This window comes from Cetorhinus maximus, chromosome 14 (genome assembly GCF_964194155.1).
Source record: "Cetorhinus maximus chromosome 14, sCetMax3.hap1.1, whole genome shotgun sequence".
Lineage (NCBI taxonomy): Eukaryota > Metazoa > Chordata > Chondrichthyes > Lamniformes > Cetorhinidae > Cetorhinus > Cetorhinus maximus.
This window is the reverse complement of record NC_135892.1, coordinates 107667811-107687740: the sequence shown is the minus strand read 5'-3', so window position 1 is coordinate 107687740 and position 19930 is coordinate 107667811. Positions and strand designations below refer to the sequence as shown.

General features: G+C 41.5%; 1 protein-coding gene across 5 annotated transcripts in view; it reads left to right on the top strand.

Annotated features, from left to right (window-relative positions):
- LOC144689934 (mitogen-activated protein kinase kinase kinase 21-like) overlaps positions 1-18229 on the top strand; it is an 89773-nt gene extending 71544 nt beyond the window's left edge. Inside the window, exons 7-11 of one of the 5 annotated variants that reach the window (XM_078557453.1) lie at positions 3926-4048; positions 5338-5491; positions 7915-8015; positions 9232-9467; positions 10990-18229. In XM_078557453.1, the coding sequence (XP_078413579.1) occupies positions 3926-4048; positions 5338-5491; positions 7915-8015; positions 9232-9467; positions 10990-11568 (1193 nt within the window). In that variant the 3' untranslated portion in view covers positions 11569-18229. Of the gene's footprint in view, positions 1-3925; positions 4049-5337; positions 5492-7914; positions 8016-9231; positions 10012-10989 lie in introns of all 5 variants that reach the window. The other 4 variants (XM_078557450.1, XM_078557451.1, XM_078557452.1 and 1 more) reach the window with 4 other exon arrangements.
- The last annotated feature ends 1701 nt before the right edge of the window (positions 18230-19930 follow it).

Sequence of the window (19930 nt, the reverse complement as noted above, 5' to 3'; positions counted from 1 at the left end):
TTTTTTTTAGTGTCAATATAATTCTATTGAATGTTTTTGCCCGCTTCTTTGACCACAAGTCCTACTTTGACTGAACAGTTTCTGATTAGTCTCTGGTTAGTAACTCCTGTTGGCATCCTTTTGAGGCAACTTCTGGCTTTGGCATCTACATCACATTTGAACTTTTCTCACAACTAAGACTTTTCATAGGTGTTTATGCCATCATCTCGTTTTCAACTGTCTATGACCTTCGAAAATGATTCATATTGGAAGAATATTTGAAAGTAATACCAAATATGGTTGCAATATAAAATTTTTGTTGTGTCCTAGCAAGTCTTTGACAAATTTCGAAATGTTTCTGAGTGGTAGACATACAGAGAAATAAACACAATCACTTTTGTTCTTCTTCTGGGTCGAGATGTTTGTTGACCCTTTAAATTTTGATTGTCTCCACAAATTGTGGAGGAAAGCTGAAGATCTTTATAGGCCTCTAGACATGCACTGTGTGCTTGCTGAGTCATTATTTCTTGATAACAGTTATTGTGAACAAGATCCCCAGAAATGTGGTAGTTCCTACAAAATACCAGGTTGCAACTTGATTACCATCTCAGCATGTGACTAATCATCTTGTCATGTGTCCGGCTCATCTCCCGTGCATCCGCCCTCACACTTTCCTCTCCCTCCCAGAACCATGATAGGGTCCCCCTTGTCCTCACTTATCACCCCACCAGCCTCCGCATTCAAAGGATCATCCTCCGCCATTTCCGCCAACTCCAGCATGATGCCGCTACCAAACACATCTTCCCTTCTCCGTCCCCCCGGCAGCTTTCCACAGGGATCGTTCCCTCCGGGACACCTGGTCCATTCCTCCATCACCCCCTACACCTCAACCCCCTCCCACGGCACCTTCCCATGCAACCGCAGAAGGTGCAACACTTGCCCCTTTACTTACCCCCTCCTCACCGTCCAAGGGCCCAAACACTCCTTTCAAGTGAAGCAGCATTTCACTTGCACTTCCCTCAATTTAGTCTACTGCATTCGCTGCTCCCAATGCGGTCTCCTCTACATTGGAGAGACCAAACGCAGACTGGGTGACCGCTTTGCGGAACACCTTCAGTCTGTCCGCAAACATGACCCAGACCTCCCTGTCGCTTGCCATTTCAACACACCACCCTGCTCTCATGCCCACATGTCCGTCCTTGGCCTGCTGCAATGTTCCAGTGAAACTCAACGCAAACGGGAGGAACAGCACCTCATCTTCCGACTCGGCACTTTACAGTCTTCCGGACTTAATATTGAGTTCAACAATTTCAGATCATGAACTCTCTCCTCCATCCCCACCCCCTTTCCGATCCCCCTTTTTCCAATAATTTATAATTTTTTTTTACAACTATTTTGTTCTTTTCCCGCCTGTTTTTAAATTTATTTCGATCTATTGTTTCATCTCCACCTTTTAGTCCATTTCGACCCCTTCCCCCCCCACCCCACCCCCACTGGGGCCATCTGCCACTAGCTTGCTTCCCTTAATGTCCCCATTAGCACATCTTTTAGATAATATCACCACCGTCAACACCCCTTTGTCCTTTTGTCTATGACATCTTTGGCAGTCTCTTCTTGGTCTCCAACTATCACTGGCCCCCTATCAAGCTCTCCTGTCCCACCCCTTTCTACCAGCTTATATTTCATCTCATTTCTATATGTCTTAATTCTGATGAAGGGTCATACGGACTCGAAACGTCAACTGTATCCCTCTCCGCAGATGCTGTCAGATCTACTGAGTTTTTCCAGGTATTTTTGTTTTTGTTCTAGACTTCCAGCATCCTCAGTATTTTGCTTTTATCTTGTCCCGATTGCCCTGCTTCCTATTGCTATCTTGGTCCCATTGGCAAAAATAAGTCGACACACAAGGACTACATATCCTGCACCTGCAGCAAACAAATTGTATCCTGATGCATTGAACCTTAAGCATTCTAGGAATAGGCATCTTTGATCATTCCATCATTTATAGCTACAATAAAAATCTACGAGCCATTTACAAGTTTAAAAAAAACCTTAATCGTAGGAGATTAACTCGACGTACATATGTATACGTGAATAGGGTATCTCACAATATGCTAGTCATTGGAAGGGTATCCCACTGACCACGTCCCAATTTAATTCTTCCCAATGCAAAGAGGCCTGAAATTCAGCTCTGCCTCTTCCAGGGAGTAAATTTCGAGTTCGAGGCTAGATAGCGTATAGTAGGAAAAATGCAAGGAACATTCAATATTCTCTGTAATTCATTTGGCCAGGGAGATGGTGTTTTGATTTGAATCTTGCACATCCTCATCCAGCATTAGACGCTCATTGATCAGACTTAGTTCTGGTATTGGACCAACACCAGGAACACAAGGAATTGACACTGAGATGTCAGAAGTCTTTAGAGCTGATGGTCAACTGGGCAAAGTCAGCATCTGATGTAGAGACTTCTGTTTACATCTTTGCTGATTAAGATGATCTCAGCCTGATGGAAAGCCAAATTGTCCTCTACACCCAACTAGGGCGGCAGGGAAATCACCCAGGGCAATAATGGCATTTGCCCCTTCTGGAAAATCTATGCGGCAGGATGAGAATCGGGCTAGACTTCCATAACCAAATGCTGCCACTGGAATGCATCATACAGGCACAATAAGAGGAATTAGCAGAGAACTGCTGATGCCTGTGGGATTGTAAGTCAGAACCTGAGCCTTTAGAGAAAGGGACAAAATTGGCACAGATTAGCCAGTCACAAGTCTTTAACCAATGCAGCGTTTCTAAGCGATGGGCATACAGAGAGATAAACATCTTTGTTTTTCCTCTGGGTAGAGACATTTGTTGATCCTTTCAATCTTGACTGCCTCTACAAATTGTGAAGGAAAGCTGAAAATTTTATAGGCCTCTAGTCATGCACTCTATATTTGTTGAGTCATTATTTCCTGATAAGTTATTAGGAACAAAATCCCCAAAAATGTTGTAGTACTAACAAAATACCAGATGCTAACTCATATTTTCATGGGATTGCTGGCAAGGCCAGCATTTGTTGCCCATCCCTAATTTCTCTTGACTAGGCCGTTTCAGAGGGCAGTTAAGAGTCAACCACATTGCTGTGGGTCTGGAGTCACATGCAGACCAGACCAGGTGGCCGTTTTTTTTTATTCTTTCATGGGATGTGGGCGTCACTAGCTAGGCCAACATTTTTAGCCCATCCTTAATTGCCCTTAAGGTGGTGGCCTTGAACCATTGTAGTCCGCGTGGTGTAGGTTTGACTCAGCCACGGCGAATGAATAGTGATATGGTCCCAAGTCAGGAAGTTGTGTGGCTTGGAGGGGAACTTGCAGGTGGTGGTGTTGCCATGCATCTGCTGCCCCTCTAGGTGGTAGAGGTTGCGGGTTTGGAAGGTGCTGTCGTAGGAGTCTTAGTGAGTTGCTGGAGTGCATCTTGAGGATGGTACACACTGCTACCACTGTGCATCGGTGGTGGAGAGAGTGAATGTTGAAGGTGGTGGATGGGGTGCAAATCAAGTGGGCAGCTTTGTTCTGGATGATGTCAAGCTTTTGGAGTGTTGTTGGAGCTGCATTCATCCAGGCAAGTGGAGAATATTAGTGAACCATATGGATCTTTATACCATTGTGGTCACCATTGCTAAGATTAGCTTTACATTCCTGGTTTATTATTTGAATTTAAATTCACCAGCTGCTGTGGTGGGATTTGACCCCCATGTCCCCAGAGCTTTAGCCTGGGCCTCTGGATTGCTAATCCAATGACATCACCACTATGCCGCCATCTCCCTCAGTGCTGTTTACAAGTGGTTATTGTAAATTGCTTTCTGCACACAAATAACAGAGCTTCAAAACAATTGTACTTAAACTAAAATGGACAGCTTTTACCCCTCCACCACCCTCCCCCCCATTTTGTTTATCTTCCTCAGTGAGCTCCAAATCAGATGCTGCCAATTCCAGTGGCCACCGCAACAGCATATATGTATACCAACAGGATGTGGATATCGCAAGTGAATATACAAGCAAATCCCTCAGTAGGGCTAAGGCAAAAGGCAAGGCTTTTGTGTTAAATCATCAGGAAGCAATACATCTTTGAGCTCCGTAATGCACTGTTCAGTGGTGTCCCTCCTGAAGCAATCAAACCAATTCCTCCAGTTATGTAATATTTCCAATGTATTTGTGCATTCACTTTAGAAACTGTGGGGATAATTTTGACTGCACGCTAGTGTAAAATGGGTGACAGTGAATTGGCAGCCCATTTTTATATCTCTCTCCATTTCTATTTTCATTGGCACAAAACCAAAATTACATGCCCCCCACCCTCACCCCACCCTACTCTTTCAAAGTGAGGTCTGAAGATGTCAGCTTGAATTATCCTAATTGACTTTCAGGGTGCAGGTTAGATCCCTGTTTAAACAAATGGTTTAACTCAGCGCTGTCAAGATGTTAGCACTGCTTTCCCTTCCTCCCTCATGCCCAGTCCTTGGATATCAGACTGTCTGCCTTGTAGTAACTGACTATCTGATGTTAAGTTGGTATCAATGGTCATTGAACCTACTATGCACACCCAACCCTGAATTCAATCATGGGTAGGAACTGTCCATGCAGAGAGGAAAATTGGAACAGAACAAAATGTCATCAATATTGATGACTAAAGTTTGAATTGAAATTCCTCTCAGTTTGCTCTGTGATAATTTCATGCGGTCTGATTATTTTAATAGATTTAGATTATAGGCAGTCTCTTTTTCCAGCCCCCTTGAGGAGTGATGAAAGTTTGGAATGATCTACCAAGCAAGTTAATAGAGATGAAAAACATTGGGGTTAATCAAAGTCCAATTAGATACCATGCTGAAAGTTAATACAAGATGAATGACCTGACCTTTCTTCATCCTCGACTTCACTTCTTTTGAAGTGAATGATTTTATATTTTGACAGCCTGACTCTAGGTAGTCACCACTAAACAGTGTATTTAAGATTAAATCTGCCTGTTGGCAGACATCTGTCAATTGACAAACTGATCCATCTTTTCTTCTCGGTCAGCAGATTCTGCTCCTGTCACCATTTGGTTTGCTGCTACAATTTGGCTGTTCCTGCTCTGCTCTTGGGTCTATTTTGCAAACATCAAAGCAATATGCTTTAACTTTTAGGATCCTTTCTGCTGGGATTTTGGCCTTATTGATCTGTTGCTTTCTGTGTCACCTGGCTATGTCTGAGCCCCGCTTTTCTTTTTGGTTGATAATCTATTTGATAATTCCTGCGATTCTGTAGGGGGTAAATCCAGGTCCTTTACACTCTTGGATTGCTTCTAACACATTTAATGTTCTTACTCTGTTTTGTACAGTTACCCTTGATGAGAGCAATAGAACCTGGGGTAAAAGCACCATCTACCGACAGGAAGATTATGATGAAGAGGTGCAGAAAGCTTGCAAAAAAAAAGGGCGGACTTGGGGACCTAGTTCTATGCAAACCAAGGAGCGAGCCAGTTGTGAGGAAAGGTGAGTGCTGATTCTTTTTCCCAGTCACTCGTATTGTGGTCGGGTTCAATTCTGGGGTGGGTGGATGTGCTGCTAAACTGAGTGTGTTGACAGGATTTGTTTTTCTTGGATGTGGACGTTGCTGGCAAGGCCAGCATTTGTTACCCATCCCTAATTGCCTTTGAACTGAGCTGCTTTCTAGGCCATTTCAGAGGGCGTTTGAGAGTCAATCACATTGCTGTGGGTCTGGAGTCACATGTAGGCCAGACTGCGTAAGGATGGCAGATTTTCTTCCCTAAAGGACATTAGTGAACCAGATTGTTGTAAAAAAAGAACTATCGATGATACATTGTCATGGTCACCATTACTGAGACTAGCTTTATTTACTGATTGACTGTGGAGGGCATCATATTTGTGCCTGAATCTATACTTGCCTGATGTTCACGCACTTGTCAGCAGGGATCTTCTGTGCATTTTTCTCCCGGGGAATCAAAAAGGGGTAGGGATGGAGGAGAGAGCCCCCCCTTAAACATTTTTATTTCACCACATTTCTACTTCCCTTTAGCGACAGGAAGGTCTGGATCATGCTTGCGGACAGGCCGAAGGTGTTCCGCAGAGCGGTCACCCAGTCTGCATTTTATGTCTCCAATGTAGAGGAAACTACATTGGGAGCAGCGAATGCAGTAGACCAAATTAAAGGAGGTGCAAGTGAAGCACTGCTTCACCTGAAAGGAGTGTTTGGGCCCTTGGATGGTGAGGAGGGGAGAAGTAAAGGGGCAGGTATTGCACCTTTTGCGATTGCATGGGAAGGTGCCATGGGAGGGGTTGAGTTATTGGGGGTGATGGAGGAGTCCACTCCCAACATCCATCTGCTGAGAGTCATGTCTGACTTATGAGAATGACCACTTGAGGTAGGTACCATAGGGTCTCTGTGGAACACCTTCAGATGATAAGGATGGGCAAGGAAAAGTCTGGCATGGAAGAGGATTGTTTTAAACTTGTAATGGTATTCAAGATGGGTTATCTTGGCTCTGTTGTGTTATGGAACTGTATTAACCAACTGCGGGAGTGAAGCAATGTTCATGGCCTGTAAACCTGCATGTAATTCGCTCTGAAGTGAACCAGTACTATTGAGTGTTAATTGTTGAAGAACACACAATTTTCCTTTATGATGGGATGTGTTTTCTCACAGGAGGCAATGTTAAATGATAGAATGGTTACAGCACAGGAGCAAAGAAGCCTTGCTGCAGTTGTATATAGCCTTGATTAGACTGCACCTGGAGTATTGTGGTCTCCCTACTCAAGGAAGGATATACTTGTCATAGAGGTAGTGCAATGAAGGTTCACCAGACTGATCCCTAGGATGGTGGGATTGTCCTATGAGGAAACTGGCTTATATTCTCTAGAGTTTAAAAGAATGAACCATACAAAATTCATACAGGGTTTAATAGGGTAGATGTAGGAAGGATGTTTCCCCTGGTGGGTTTCTAGAATGAGGGGATGCAGTCTCTGAATAAGGGGCAGTCCATCTAGGACTGATATGAGGAGGAATTTCTTCACTCGGAGGGTGGTGAATCTTTGGAATTCTGTACCCCAAGGGGCTGTGGAGGCTCAGTCATTGAGTATGTTCAAGACAGAGATTAATAGATTTCTAGATAATAGAGACATCAAGGGAAATGGGGATAGTGCAGGAAAATGGTGTTGAGGCAGAAGATCAGCCATGATCTAATTGAATGGCAGAGCAGGCTCAAGAGACTGAATGGAAAGCATCCTAGAGTGTTCCCACATGGAACAAGATGTGCATTGCAGAGGTCAGAGGTGCCCTGCCATTCTTCTTTCTACTCGATAATAAAGTTTGCTACTTGGAAATGACTCACCAGCTACTCGCTTCTCTTCTGTTGACATCAATTAAATATAGGGAAATTAACTGAAATGTTTTACTTGACCCTTTTTTGTTAAAAAGAATGACATTTTTAATTTCCCAGCTCCCTGGACTAACTCCCTAGCTTTGGAGATAGGGAAACAAAGCTACAAAACTCACCAGCTAATCAACCGTGTTGTATAATTTCTGTCACGTCACAGTTGATTTTTTTCCCCTCTTTTTTCTTTTCAAACTCGTGTGGGCTGGTCCATTCCTGATCAAATTATCTCTGCCGTTAAATGATAGGCCCCAAGCCTGGGCCTCAATTTATCCTCTCTCTGCTACTCCCATTTTCTTTCAAGTCTGCTCCTGCTTCGACACTCTGTGCAGGTAAGTGATAGGCCCCGATCCTGGGCTTCAGTTTATCCTTTCCCCACTGCTCCTGCGTGTGAATAGCTGTGAGAGCAGGTCTGGGCCTGTCTGTCCTTCTCTGTCATGGTGTATACAGGGGCATTAGTGGGGAGAAAAGTAGAACACAATGAGAAGCAAGATGATACAAAATGATTTTTGTTTTAAATTTTAGGACAAGGCCTTTGTCAGATGGAAACAATCCATGGTCTACAAGTTTATTGAAGACTCCAACTTTACCTCTAACCTCAGTTTTTGCAAATGTTCCAGACCAGGGTATGAATTTTTACCTATAACTCTTTATTAAATGTTTTACATTCCACGTGCAGTTTAACCAGCTACTCAGAGGCAGTAAAGGAAATTTATGTGACAATGAAAAAAACTTGCATTTATATAGCACTTTTCACCAGCGGATGTCTCAAAGTGCTTTACAGCCAACTTTTGAAGTGTAGTCACTTGTAATGTAGGAAACCCGGCAGCCAAATTGACAAGAAGCAGCTCCCATAGGCAGCCATGTGATAATGTCCAAATAATCTGTTTTTGTGCTGTTGATTGAGGGATAAATATTAGACACCAGGGATAACTCCCCTGTTCTTCAAAATAGTACCATGGGAACTTTTACACCCCCCCCCCCCCCCCCCCCCCAAAGCAGGGAGATGGGGCCCTGTTTTAACATCTTATCCAAAAGGCGACACCTCTGACAGTGCAGCCCTCCCTTAGTACTGCACTGGTGTGTCAGTGTCTGACATACGTGGATGATACTTTGTAAATGAAAACCAATGTAGGAGGCTGGCAAGACCATAGTCTGTGATATTTCACTTGGAGGTGATACAGTTGGTGTTGGTGCTACTGGATTCAGGGGGGAAATCTCTCGGACTTCCTGCTGCTGTTTGTGATTATCTGGTTATCCGAATGTTGAAACCCTTTGGTGTGTCTCCCATTATATCTGAGCCTGGAGGTTGAAATATCCAGCCAGGTTGTTTGACCATGTGGCAGAGGCAAATCGAAACTAAGCTCAATCTTTTCCTTGGCTGACATCTGGATGTTCGCATTCGGAGCAGGCAGTCTGACCACCTTAGCCCAGGGATGTTGAAACCAATTGTAGTGCTCCTACAGTAGACTTGGCTAACTCAGCACAGACTTGGCAGTCTATTTCATGTGGTTTAGATGCAATTAGGGGAAGCGAATAGAAGGTTCTTTCTTAATGTTCACACACTATCGTGGATGTTTTAAGTTGAGGAAATGAATGTTTATTTTTCATGCTATTTTGTATTCCCTGGGAGGGTGCATAGATTTAGACCCATTGTTGACCTCACATTTGGGCAGCTCTCTCAAGAAAATATTCCAGATGATCACCCTGGTTATTATTCTGGAAGTCTTGTGCCCTGAGAACTGGAACCTACTCATTGATCCCTCTTGCCTATTAACTTCAGTGTGGCTATGTAAGAGATGCTGACTGTGGCAGTGAACTGTCCAATTATCTTATTCACAGGGAGCACTTCTGAACAGACACGAGCAGCTGAAGACTATGAAAATCGACCAAAGCAGTCCAAATTACCTAATCAGGTGTATATTGATCTACCTCTTCGTAAAGATCATCAGGGAGAGGGAGATGGCGGTAATGAAAGCCAAGAGGAGGTGACTCCCATCAGTTCAGCCAACAGCACCCCACAAGTCACTCCCACAAACAGCCTGAAGCGATTAACGCAGAGGAAGAAAACTGATATGGTACTGTATGGGTGTGCTGTGCTGCTTGCATCTGTGGCCTTGGGGTTTGATGTCAGAGAGGTGAATAAATCGCAGGTTTCGGAGGAAATTGAGGTCAAAGAGGAGAAGAAGAAAAAGGAGGGCCTCTTTCAGAGAACCAGCAGGTTCCGCAGGAGCACAAGTCCTCCAAACAGGACAGTGTCCAGGAAAGAGGAAACAAACATTCCCTCACTGAACTCACACGCTGTTAATCTCTTGTCAATGTCTTCCATATCCAAATGTAATTCCACGAGGTCCTTGCTCCGGTCGGACAGCGAGGATACATCCGTTTGTAACACACCCCTCACCTCAGACGCTGTCATACACAGACCAGAGTTCTTGACTGACAATCCTTTGAATGGTTCTGTAAACGGGGTACACAAGGACCTGGACGAGTCGCCTTTGTCGGACGCAGGCATGCCCGTTTTTGTGCATCTGAAAGAATCCAGTGCGGTGCCAGCAGAGGGAGCTGCTAATCACAATGTAACCCACCATGGCCAGCTGCCATCAGATGGAAGCCCAGCCAGTAAGTTTTTTTATTTGTCAGAGGCCACAATCCCAACCAAATATCTTGCTCAGGAGCCACTCTCCTGGAAGGCTGCACCATGAGTGAGGGGATGTCGATTTACACTTGGAATTCCCCACTCCCCACCTGATTTCAATCACACCACTCATACCAACGTGTCTCACTGGAGAGGCACCAAAACCTCCCCATAGGACTGATATCCTTTTTAGAAACATTGTACTTCAGTAGAGCTCTGCTACATGAATGGAACCTGAGATTAAAGCTGTAAAGACACACACCCTTGCCTTCATTTGCTGGAGAGCACAAAAAAGGGAAGCGAATAACATTGAATGAGTCAACAGCCACCATTGCTCTTTTTTAATATTCATTCATGGCATGTGGGTGTCGCTGGCTAGCCCAGCATTTATTGCCCATCCCTAAGTGCCCTTGTTCAGAGGGCATTTAAGAGTCAGCCACATTGCTGTGGGTCTGGAATCAGCAGTGGTTTCATGGTCATCATCAGACCTTTATTATTTAATTCAAATTTCACCATTTGCTGTGGTGGGATTCGAACCCAGGTCCCCAGAGCACTACCCTGGGTGTCTGGAATACTAGTCCAGTGACAATACCACTATGCCACCACCTCTCCCCAAGGGAGGCAATGAATGGACGCCAGAGAAATATGGAACAGCGTGTCAGTTACAAAGGGGAACTGGGCACAAATATCCATGCATCATATTGAGTACCACTGCATTACATGGAAGGAGTTGAGATGCGCTTTGCTCTTAAAAATATTATCTTGATTATTGGGCTCTGAATTTTAAGATCCGTTGTCCTATTAATTGGGCAATATGGTTTTCATTTCTGGGGTATTATACACCAGGTTATATGCCAGCCTGGTGTAGGGACAAAAATCAAATCCAAAATTTATTTGGATGGATGCAGAATCATTTTTTCAGATGATTGTGAAACCATTATTTTTTTCTATATTTCTCATAGCTAATGGAGTTTCTGATTCCAGTCCACGTAGAGAGTCATCAGAGTTCCCACGTCTTCCAGATCCCAAAACCATATATCCAGCGTCTGCAAGACGAAGAGCTCCAAAAAGGGACGCTACACCCGAGAGACCAAAATCTGGGGACATGGTGCCTCGGCCTCGGCCTTCTTTGTCCCGAATCAGAACAGACCCCTGGCGACTTGTGTCTCAGTCGATCAGCCAAAACGAGCCCTCGGAAGGTTCAGGAGATGCCACAGTGCCTAGTTTGGACATACTTCTCACTACTGAACGCCAACCCAGTTTGCCCTTTGCTGCCTGCTCTCTACTCGACATGGACATGGAAGGCCAAAGCCAGGATGGCACGGTGCCCCTCTGCAGAAGTGAATCCAAGCCTAGCAAACCAAGCGGCTTTGAACTGGCGAGAGAGTTTTTGTCTTAGCACTCACTGCCTTGGAAGACGGGACCATATGAACATTCCATTTTTTAAAATTTGGGAGCGAAAATATATGAATGCAATGGACCTTGTTTGGAAAAAGAAATGTGAACAGAATGTAATTTTTTTTTTTCAAGGCGTTGTGTGACACTTTTCTACTGTAGGCCCATGGGGTCATATCTGATCAGGACAGATGAAGAATATCATCTCACAACTTTGCCCTCTTTATTAACACCCAATCCTCACATCCTGGATCCGAGCTGGATTTGATCTTGGTCACTGGCACAGAAGAACTGTCCATCCTGCACCTAGCACTGGCTCTCAGATTTGGGAAAGGAAGTGCATTTTGTTGCTGGCAAACTCGAGATCAATCTACTGCATGTGGAACTGGAGGATCAGTTTTGCATGTAGCCCTTGGTATATTGCACTTTGAATGTATTAAACATGACAAAATTTTATCTGAGGTCATTACAGGTGTGCCCATTCCATATTTAAATTGTAAGTCTGATTGGGTTTTTTGGGTCACTTGCCTAAACAAAAAAAAACTTGATTAGCCTTTTATGCATTAAACCTTCTACTGTGATCTAAGAATTTTAACACACTCTTATTGACTGGTATGAATTATGTTTTCTTCTAGCTCACAATTTTGATTTTTATTTCTCCCTGACAGAGAGCAATAGTATCTCTTTTAGTGTTGTTCCACATAGTTACCTTCTCAAATGCCAATTTTTGTGGTAGTCACTATGCAAACTCAATTTAAATGCTGCAGTTTATCACATATTTGATTGACAAAATTTCCACGCTCCATGAATGCTGAAGGCTGATGAAACAGCCATTTTGCACAGATTGCGAATGACTTTTTTAAAACTAAAGAATGAATTGGTGATGCCCCCACCCCCCCTCTGCCCACCAGCTACCTCACCCAATGGCTCCTGGTTCTGTCGCTGAGCCACAGAGCCCAACAATATCCCAGGCTTCTTACCTGGCCTGAACTGAGTCAACTGATCCCAGTCAGAGTGACAATTAAGAGTGCTACAATTGACTGTAGCACCCCTAGTTTTGCACTGGTCACTATATAGCGGACCTTTGCTATTAAGTGCAACTGTTGTAAGGATGGAACTGGACCAGAATGTCATGTCCTTGCAGTGAAATAATCTGCCAGTGCTAACTGTTGACTCACATGTGAATTATGACAATTTGGGTGAGGTAATTCAGGAGGTGTCAGTTGCACATAGAACTGTACCCCATTGAGGGAGTTGACATCATCAAGAAAGGATGAGCGAAGTTGGGCGAATAAAAGCTGTAACTTGCACTATGTAAACCAACAAAAGGGATACTGTGTAAAATGTAGTTGCAATAATATATACTTTTGTGTTATCTGGAACAAAATCTGCAGTTTACAAAAGGAACTAAAATACTGAGACATTGCTACTTAGATCTGAAGTCTTAATCTGGAATAATTTCTAAGAACTATAACTATTTCTGAAGAAGTTTAAGAGGGTTATCATTTAATTGACAGTGACCCTGGGATTAATGGCTCACTGTTTTTGGAAGTTAAATTTCAGAAAACTGTAGCTATGATTATGTACATTAATTAGAGGGTCATAAAAAAACTCCACATCCAAGGAATTTACTGGAATTAGTTAATATTCAGCTTTTTTTTAATAGCGCTTCCTCATTTTGGGGGGGCGGCGGGGAGGTGGGGTGGGAGGCTGTGAAAGCTTTTGTGATAAGTTTGTGGAGTGTGATCACTTCACCTTTGGTTTACATTTATCTGCCTTCTTATTACCTTAATCTGTTCTGTTCAGGCTGCATTGGTCCACTAAGCAGACATAACTTGGAAAGCAATGCACAATAGCATATGTAAAATATTCTGCTGCTAGTTCTCAACATATGTGACAAGCCTCCTTGAAAAATTAATTTGTGTAAAATGTAATCTTTATGCCGAAGATGTAATTTTTACAGGTCTGTGGATCAGTTTGAACGCTGATTTCTTTCATGCTGTCTAGCGCCAGCTATCAGATTTAGATTGACTGTATTTAACTTATTCTGATTTGTAATCCATTGGTCTCCAGATGCATCCCAGTACTCAGTTTGCCTTATTGTCACTTTACCCTAACTAGATGCTTCAGGGTACAATCAACTGTCACTTCCAAATCCTTTTTATAGCAGTAATCCCTCACAAAGTTGTATGGTTTACATAGTGATGTTAAATGGTTGTTGAAAGAAAATTGCTCCATTAACACATCTTGAAGATATTTCTACTTTTTTCCAGTAGATGGTTAACTTTGGATATTGCACAACCAGGAGCTGAGCTATAAGTATAAATTATTGTATTCCACAGTACCAAACAAAAGCCAATCCTTAGTTTTCAGTAACAACTGTAGCTGAGTTCTGGCTTTTGCTGCGTTTGGTGTTTTTTTAGTCTGAAATGTGTAAAATTATAAAAATTTGTGGGACTTTTTTTTCCATGTACTATGGGATTTACACTGAATTTGGTAAGCTAATAGACATTTTTCTTCATATCAGTACAACCAGTAGATCCATACAAATTTGCTGGTCCACCTTCATTTTCTTTAGCCTCCTTTTACAGCTCTGTAGATGTGCTAAGTTGGTTCAGTCGGCCACTTGCTTTAGGCTCTACTTGGTGCCAGAGTTCCAGACTCTGTGTGGAGTTCTAAGCAGCATCAGAAAGAAACCCTTTTCTCCCAGATTGCCCTGAAGAATGACTTATTATTTCAGCTGACCTGCATTGGATCATTTCATTTATACAACAGTAAAAAGCATCTATGTTTAGGCTGTTATGGAGGTATGTGGCCAGTCATTTGAACATTTCTAAAATTAAATCATGTTACAGCAGCGGGGTTTGAGCTCCTCCTGTTTGAAATGAGTCATAAAGGGTATAGTTGCTCACAAGTTAAATGACAAAGGAATCCAATGCGAGGACTGTGTACCTCTGCGGATTGTGCCTGTTATTGTAAGAATCTTTTGTTTTAAATTATATCTTTTTGTACTTGTACCAGTGACCAGTAATAATCAGGGAAAAGCAAGAGGATCCAGTGTGATTGAGTTTTCAAAGGGTGAATTTTTTTCAATCACACGATTGTCTTTTTTGTTTAAAGTTGTCCAGTAATTACAAAATTTTAATTTAGAAAATGGAACATTGACGTGTAATCCAACTGATTCATCTTGCCAGTGTTATTGTGCATTTTAAAACTAGCTAAGCTTTTTAAATAACTGGTTGTCGATGGAGCATTGTCATCTTTTACCTCTGTTCAAATACAATCTTAGTTTATTTTTAAAAGCATTAATTACTGTACATTGAGAGACTGATTCCGACTCTTGTTACTCGAATCATTTATTTGTTCTATGATTTTTCAGTAAAATGAGGAAGCTATTTGTACCACTATGTAAATCATCTGTCAAAGGTCTTTTCACTTGAAGATGCTGCTTTATATATTTGTTTAGTTGTATTTTTACTGCAGTTTGAGACTTTGAATAATATTTATGTAAAATCTTAGGTATTAAATAAGAACTTGTTTTATATTTTGCCAAGCGGGCTTGGTCCATGCTGAATCCCAACAAAGGCTAGCGGGAGTCCTTTTTGAGAAGCTCAGCATCAGAGTACGTGTATAGCCCATTTTGTTTCCCTCTTCTAAACATATTGTTCTGATATGAAAGCTCTTTTTAAAGAAAAATATCGTTGTTGATTTCACAGTTAATCATGTGTTGATGGAGCAAAATTGGCAGAAAAGAATTCTGTTAGACAGTTTAGCCTAAACAAGTCTTGATCACTGGTTAGTGCCACTGTTTACTTTGGCGAAGTGAAATCTCTTCATTTACTTGTAATGTAGCCTATCACTGATAGGAACATGGGAATTAGGAGTGGGCCATTCTGTCCCTCAAACCTTTTCCACCATTTAATTAGAAAGTGACTGATCTGTACCTCGACTCATCACCTTGAAAATCCATACAAAATTCTCAAATTGGTCCATCTCAGTCTTGATTTGGTCCCCCAGTCTTTGGAGGAGACTGTTCCATATTTAAACTACCCCTTTGGATAAAAAGATGCTTTCTGGTGCTCCTATATCGTATAGCTCTAATTTTAAGATTGAAGGGGGAACAGAGAGGTTAAAATCGTTTAATGTTAATTGTTTGAATCTGGCATTGTGTAAATGACACAATAAACAGATTGGTGCCGTCCATTATAAATTTCCTTCCTAGATAAGGAAAAAATTTTACTAGTATTTTTGCTTCTGCAAACTGGTTTCAATCATTGAACGCAGTTGCCTTTTTAAAAAAAAACATATATCCATGTTGGAATCTTCCAGCAGTGTATGTGTACTCTGCTGCTGTCTATACACACGCTATCGGGCCTGGCTATCATACCCACTGTGTTTAATTAATCTGAAACCTATTTTGTAAGCTCTCACATACATGAACTAGAGGGCAGCTAGTACCCATGGAGCTTATATGTCCGGAAGAGTCAGTGCCTACGTAAGAGGAAGGGAAGAAACTACTTTTTTTGCCATTACATTTCTTTCCCACTATAAAACTAAATCTAATCAAGACATTAGTCCAACCTATCTATCAATGTTTTGCATTATCCAGCCATCCCCAATTAAAATCTATTGTCATAAAACGTGTTCTTCAGCCAAGGCCCTGTTCAGTATTTAAGTATGGTTAGTATTTGATGCCCATGGGGTATTATGTTGGTGAGAAGTACAGGAAGGTTTTGGTGTGGCCACTGGCCAAACACAGAAAAGATCTCCCAAAGTGTCTTGCTGCCAGGGGCAGTGAAAATTCTACTAATCGTCCTTAGTTGTTCTTCATTTGCAGGCACTGGATAGAGAAGATCTAACTCCGGCATAATCTATTGTGGAAATTAGACTTCTGTCCCCCCCATTCCCATCCCATTTGAGACAATATCATGGTGGAATTTTCCATCTTAGAAGTTATCTTACTCTACACTAGAACTTTAATATAAAAGCAGTTGATATAAGAACTTGGCTAACTGTTTTAATGTAAGATAACAGTCTTAAGTCGGCTTGTTTTATAAAATGAATTATGTTTGAATGTATCTGTTTTCATCAGGACAAAAATTGAAGATTTGTTACTATTAAGATCAGTCAAAATCAAAGTACATTTTTTTCAACTAAGTTATTACTGGAAAGCAATGTGCTTATGTATTTGGATTTTATTTTTTTAAATCTATCAAATGTTTACATTGGTGTCTAAGTTGGAAACAAGGCAGTCTGATGATGCTCCATGCAATACTGCAGTTAAATACACCTCAGCTTATACCTTAGGTAACTGTAACTTTCCTATTTTGAATTGAATATATTGGTGTGAAATATTTTCAGCCAGCTTGAAGTAAAACTGATTTAATAATGGGTTTTTCGATCCCCATTTTTATCAGCTTCCTTTTGGGTTAGGACCTTCCCAGCCCACACAGGTAAAAGATTTTCCTGAGCTTCAGACAGGCAGTCTTGATTGATTGTACATAACTAGAAGCTGGATGAATGATGGCATATCAGGAATGAGTTACAGACTCAGTTGGTTCCCCTTCTTACCAGACACCATTTGCCATTTGGGTAGCATTAGGAACAATTCTGCATCCTCCCACTGCAATGGGGAAAGTCTTATCCTCAATAAGTATAAAGTTGGAGGGAAGAAATGTCATCTGACTGATCACACACCAAACAGAATCCAAGTAATGACCTCTCTTGCTCATCACTGCAGCCTTTTAAGAATAAAATCATTTGACAGTTGTTACTTCAAAGAACCTCCTACCTGCCTTGGTGGTTGGAGGGGAGAGTCAGACATTTCCATTAGCATTTCCATCTAAACTTCAATTTCCCTCTCCCCAGCACTCCCCTTAATTCAAGGAAAATAAATTAATTCTTAAAATACTAAAAGTAATACAGTATTAACCAAGTTTTTTATTCAAATTACAAAAATAATTTTGCAAACTGCTCTGGGTGTTACCCCTCCCTGATGCTGGGCTGGTGTTGTGAAAGATTGATGTATAACTACATTGTTTCTGTGCCTTAAAATGCTATTTTGAATTAAATGCAGTGGGTTGAAACCAAAAGGCCACTTTGATTGAAAAGGATACTGTATTGGGTGAAGCTTTGCTTACTGCATGTTACCACTCTAGGTAATAGACCAAATGGTAGAATGTACTATTGTATTGAAGGACTCTGTATTCTGCTGCCATACTGCTGTGTGCATACTCTGATTTAGACTGAGTTAATCTGCACATTCCAACAAAAAATATTTAAACTGTAAAGTATTTGGGTTAAACAGCCTATTACATTTGTATTGCAAATCATAACTTTCACTTGTTGGGTTTCTGCAATACAGTACATAGCTGCGCACACCTCTGTGGTCAAAGTGCCCATGTGCACTTTGCCTTAAAGGAAAGGTAGTTGAACAATGACAGAAGTATTCCTTTTTCACAGATTGTGTAAACTGAATGGTTGGCACAGATGGGATGGATGTAATTGGACAGTATGCTCTGCTTGTCAGTTTTACTTGTATCACGGGTGCTGTTTGGAATAGAGTGTTAACACTGTTACAGTACAAATCTACAATGGGATGTGTATACTACTGAATATTTTTCTTTAGCTATAAAATTTTTGTATTTTAAGTTGTAGTTGGCACCCATGCTACTGTTAAGGAAAATCACTGCATCACTTTCTGCAAAAGGATATTTGTATGAGATAATTGTGCTGTACAGTGAATTTTGGCACTTTTTTGGCCAATACAAGAAGCACATCAGTTTTAATAAAAACACCATTTTTTCAGTAATGTGTTGAGTGTTCTGTTTTAATTGCTCATGTACTTGCTGTCATTTTAAAGGGGAAGATCATGGGGCAGACAAATTTTAGGGTTGCACAGTAAAAAGTGAAAAATGCGTGAATGGTCTCAAGGCCTGTAAACTTGTGTATGATAAATGAGGTACAGTAGCTGCTTTAAGAAATAGCCTCTCTCTTCCTCCCCCAGATTTTCAATGTTTCTCTTTACCAGTCTAAGTGACATTTTTGCTATTGGTTAACCCTTTGTGGAAATTAGACTACTCCATTTTTACAATCCCCAGCTGAGAGCTTATTATTCATAAGTTTGAAAGTTGTGGATTCAAGTCCTACTCCAGAGAATTGAGCTGATTTTGGCTGGCATGTGTTACAGCAAGCGAAGTACTGTCTTTCAGGTGAGATATTAAACTGAAGGTCTTATGACATGAAGACCACTGGAGTTTTCCCAATATCAGGGAAAGTATTTTATCTCCATCCTAAACAACTTGCATAGCAATGTGAATGATGAAGTGTAGCCACTGGAGTATAGGAAAGGAAACTCAAGATACTTATTTGGCTACATAAATGCACAGGCCATTATTGTCTTAACATTTGATTGATAAACGACTTAATTGGCTAAAAGCAGCAGTTTTGTATAAACCAGAGCTTATACTATGAGGTGGAATATCAAGTGTGGGGAGGTTGACAAATTCTTGTTCAGTAATCGATCAGTTACAATAGAGTTAAAGTCAAACAAGTTTGTCTAAAATACACCCTTAGGAAATTTAGCAAGTCACTACCCTATTCTGTTTCCCTATGAAGGTTTTGAGGAATCTTGGTTCAAGGAAGTTTGATTTTCTGATTGAAGTCTCAGCGTTTCCTATCAGTGCAAATTTATTTTATTCAATGAAAACATCTGTGCAACCTGTTTAAAACTAGTATTAAAAAAAGGAATATATTTAACATTACTATTGAATGACAATTATTCAAACTCAATACCTGTTTACACCATTTCAGTCCTAAATATTGTGCTAAGATAAAATCAAAATACTGCAGATGTTGGAAATCAAACAAAAACAGCTGGAAAAACTCAGGTCTGACAGCATCTGTGGAAAGGAAGGCAGAGTTAATGTGTCGAGTCCGTATGACTCATCAGAACTAAAGAAAAATGAGGTGAAATATAAGCTGTTAGAGGGGGATGGGATAGCTGGAGCTTGATAGAGGGCCAGTGATAGTTGGAGGCAAAGAAGAGATGGCCAAAGATGCCATAGACAAAAGGACAAAGGGGTGTTGATATTAGCTAAAGGATGTGCTAATGATGGTGACATTAAGGGTGGAAAGCAGGACAAGCAAGTGACAGATAGCCCTAGTGGGGGTGGGGTAGGGATTGAAAGCTAAAAGGTGGAAATAAAACAATGGATGGAAATAAATGGGAAAAGAAAAATTAAAATATATAAATTAGAAAATAAGGGGTGGGGTGCAGAGATGGAGGGGAGAGTTCATGGTTTGAGGTTGTTGAACTCAATGTTAAGTCTGGAAGGCTGTAAAGTGCCGAATTGGAAGATGAGGTGTTGTTCCTCCAGTTTGTGTTGAGCTTCACTGGAACATTGCAGCAGGCCAAGGACGGACATGTGGGCATGAGAGCAGGGTGGTGTTGAAATGGCAAGCAACAGGGAGGTCTGGGTCACACTTGCAGACAGACCGAAGGTGTTT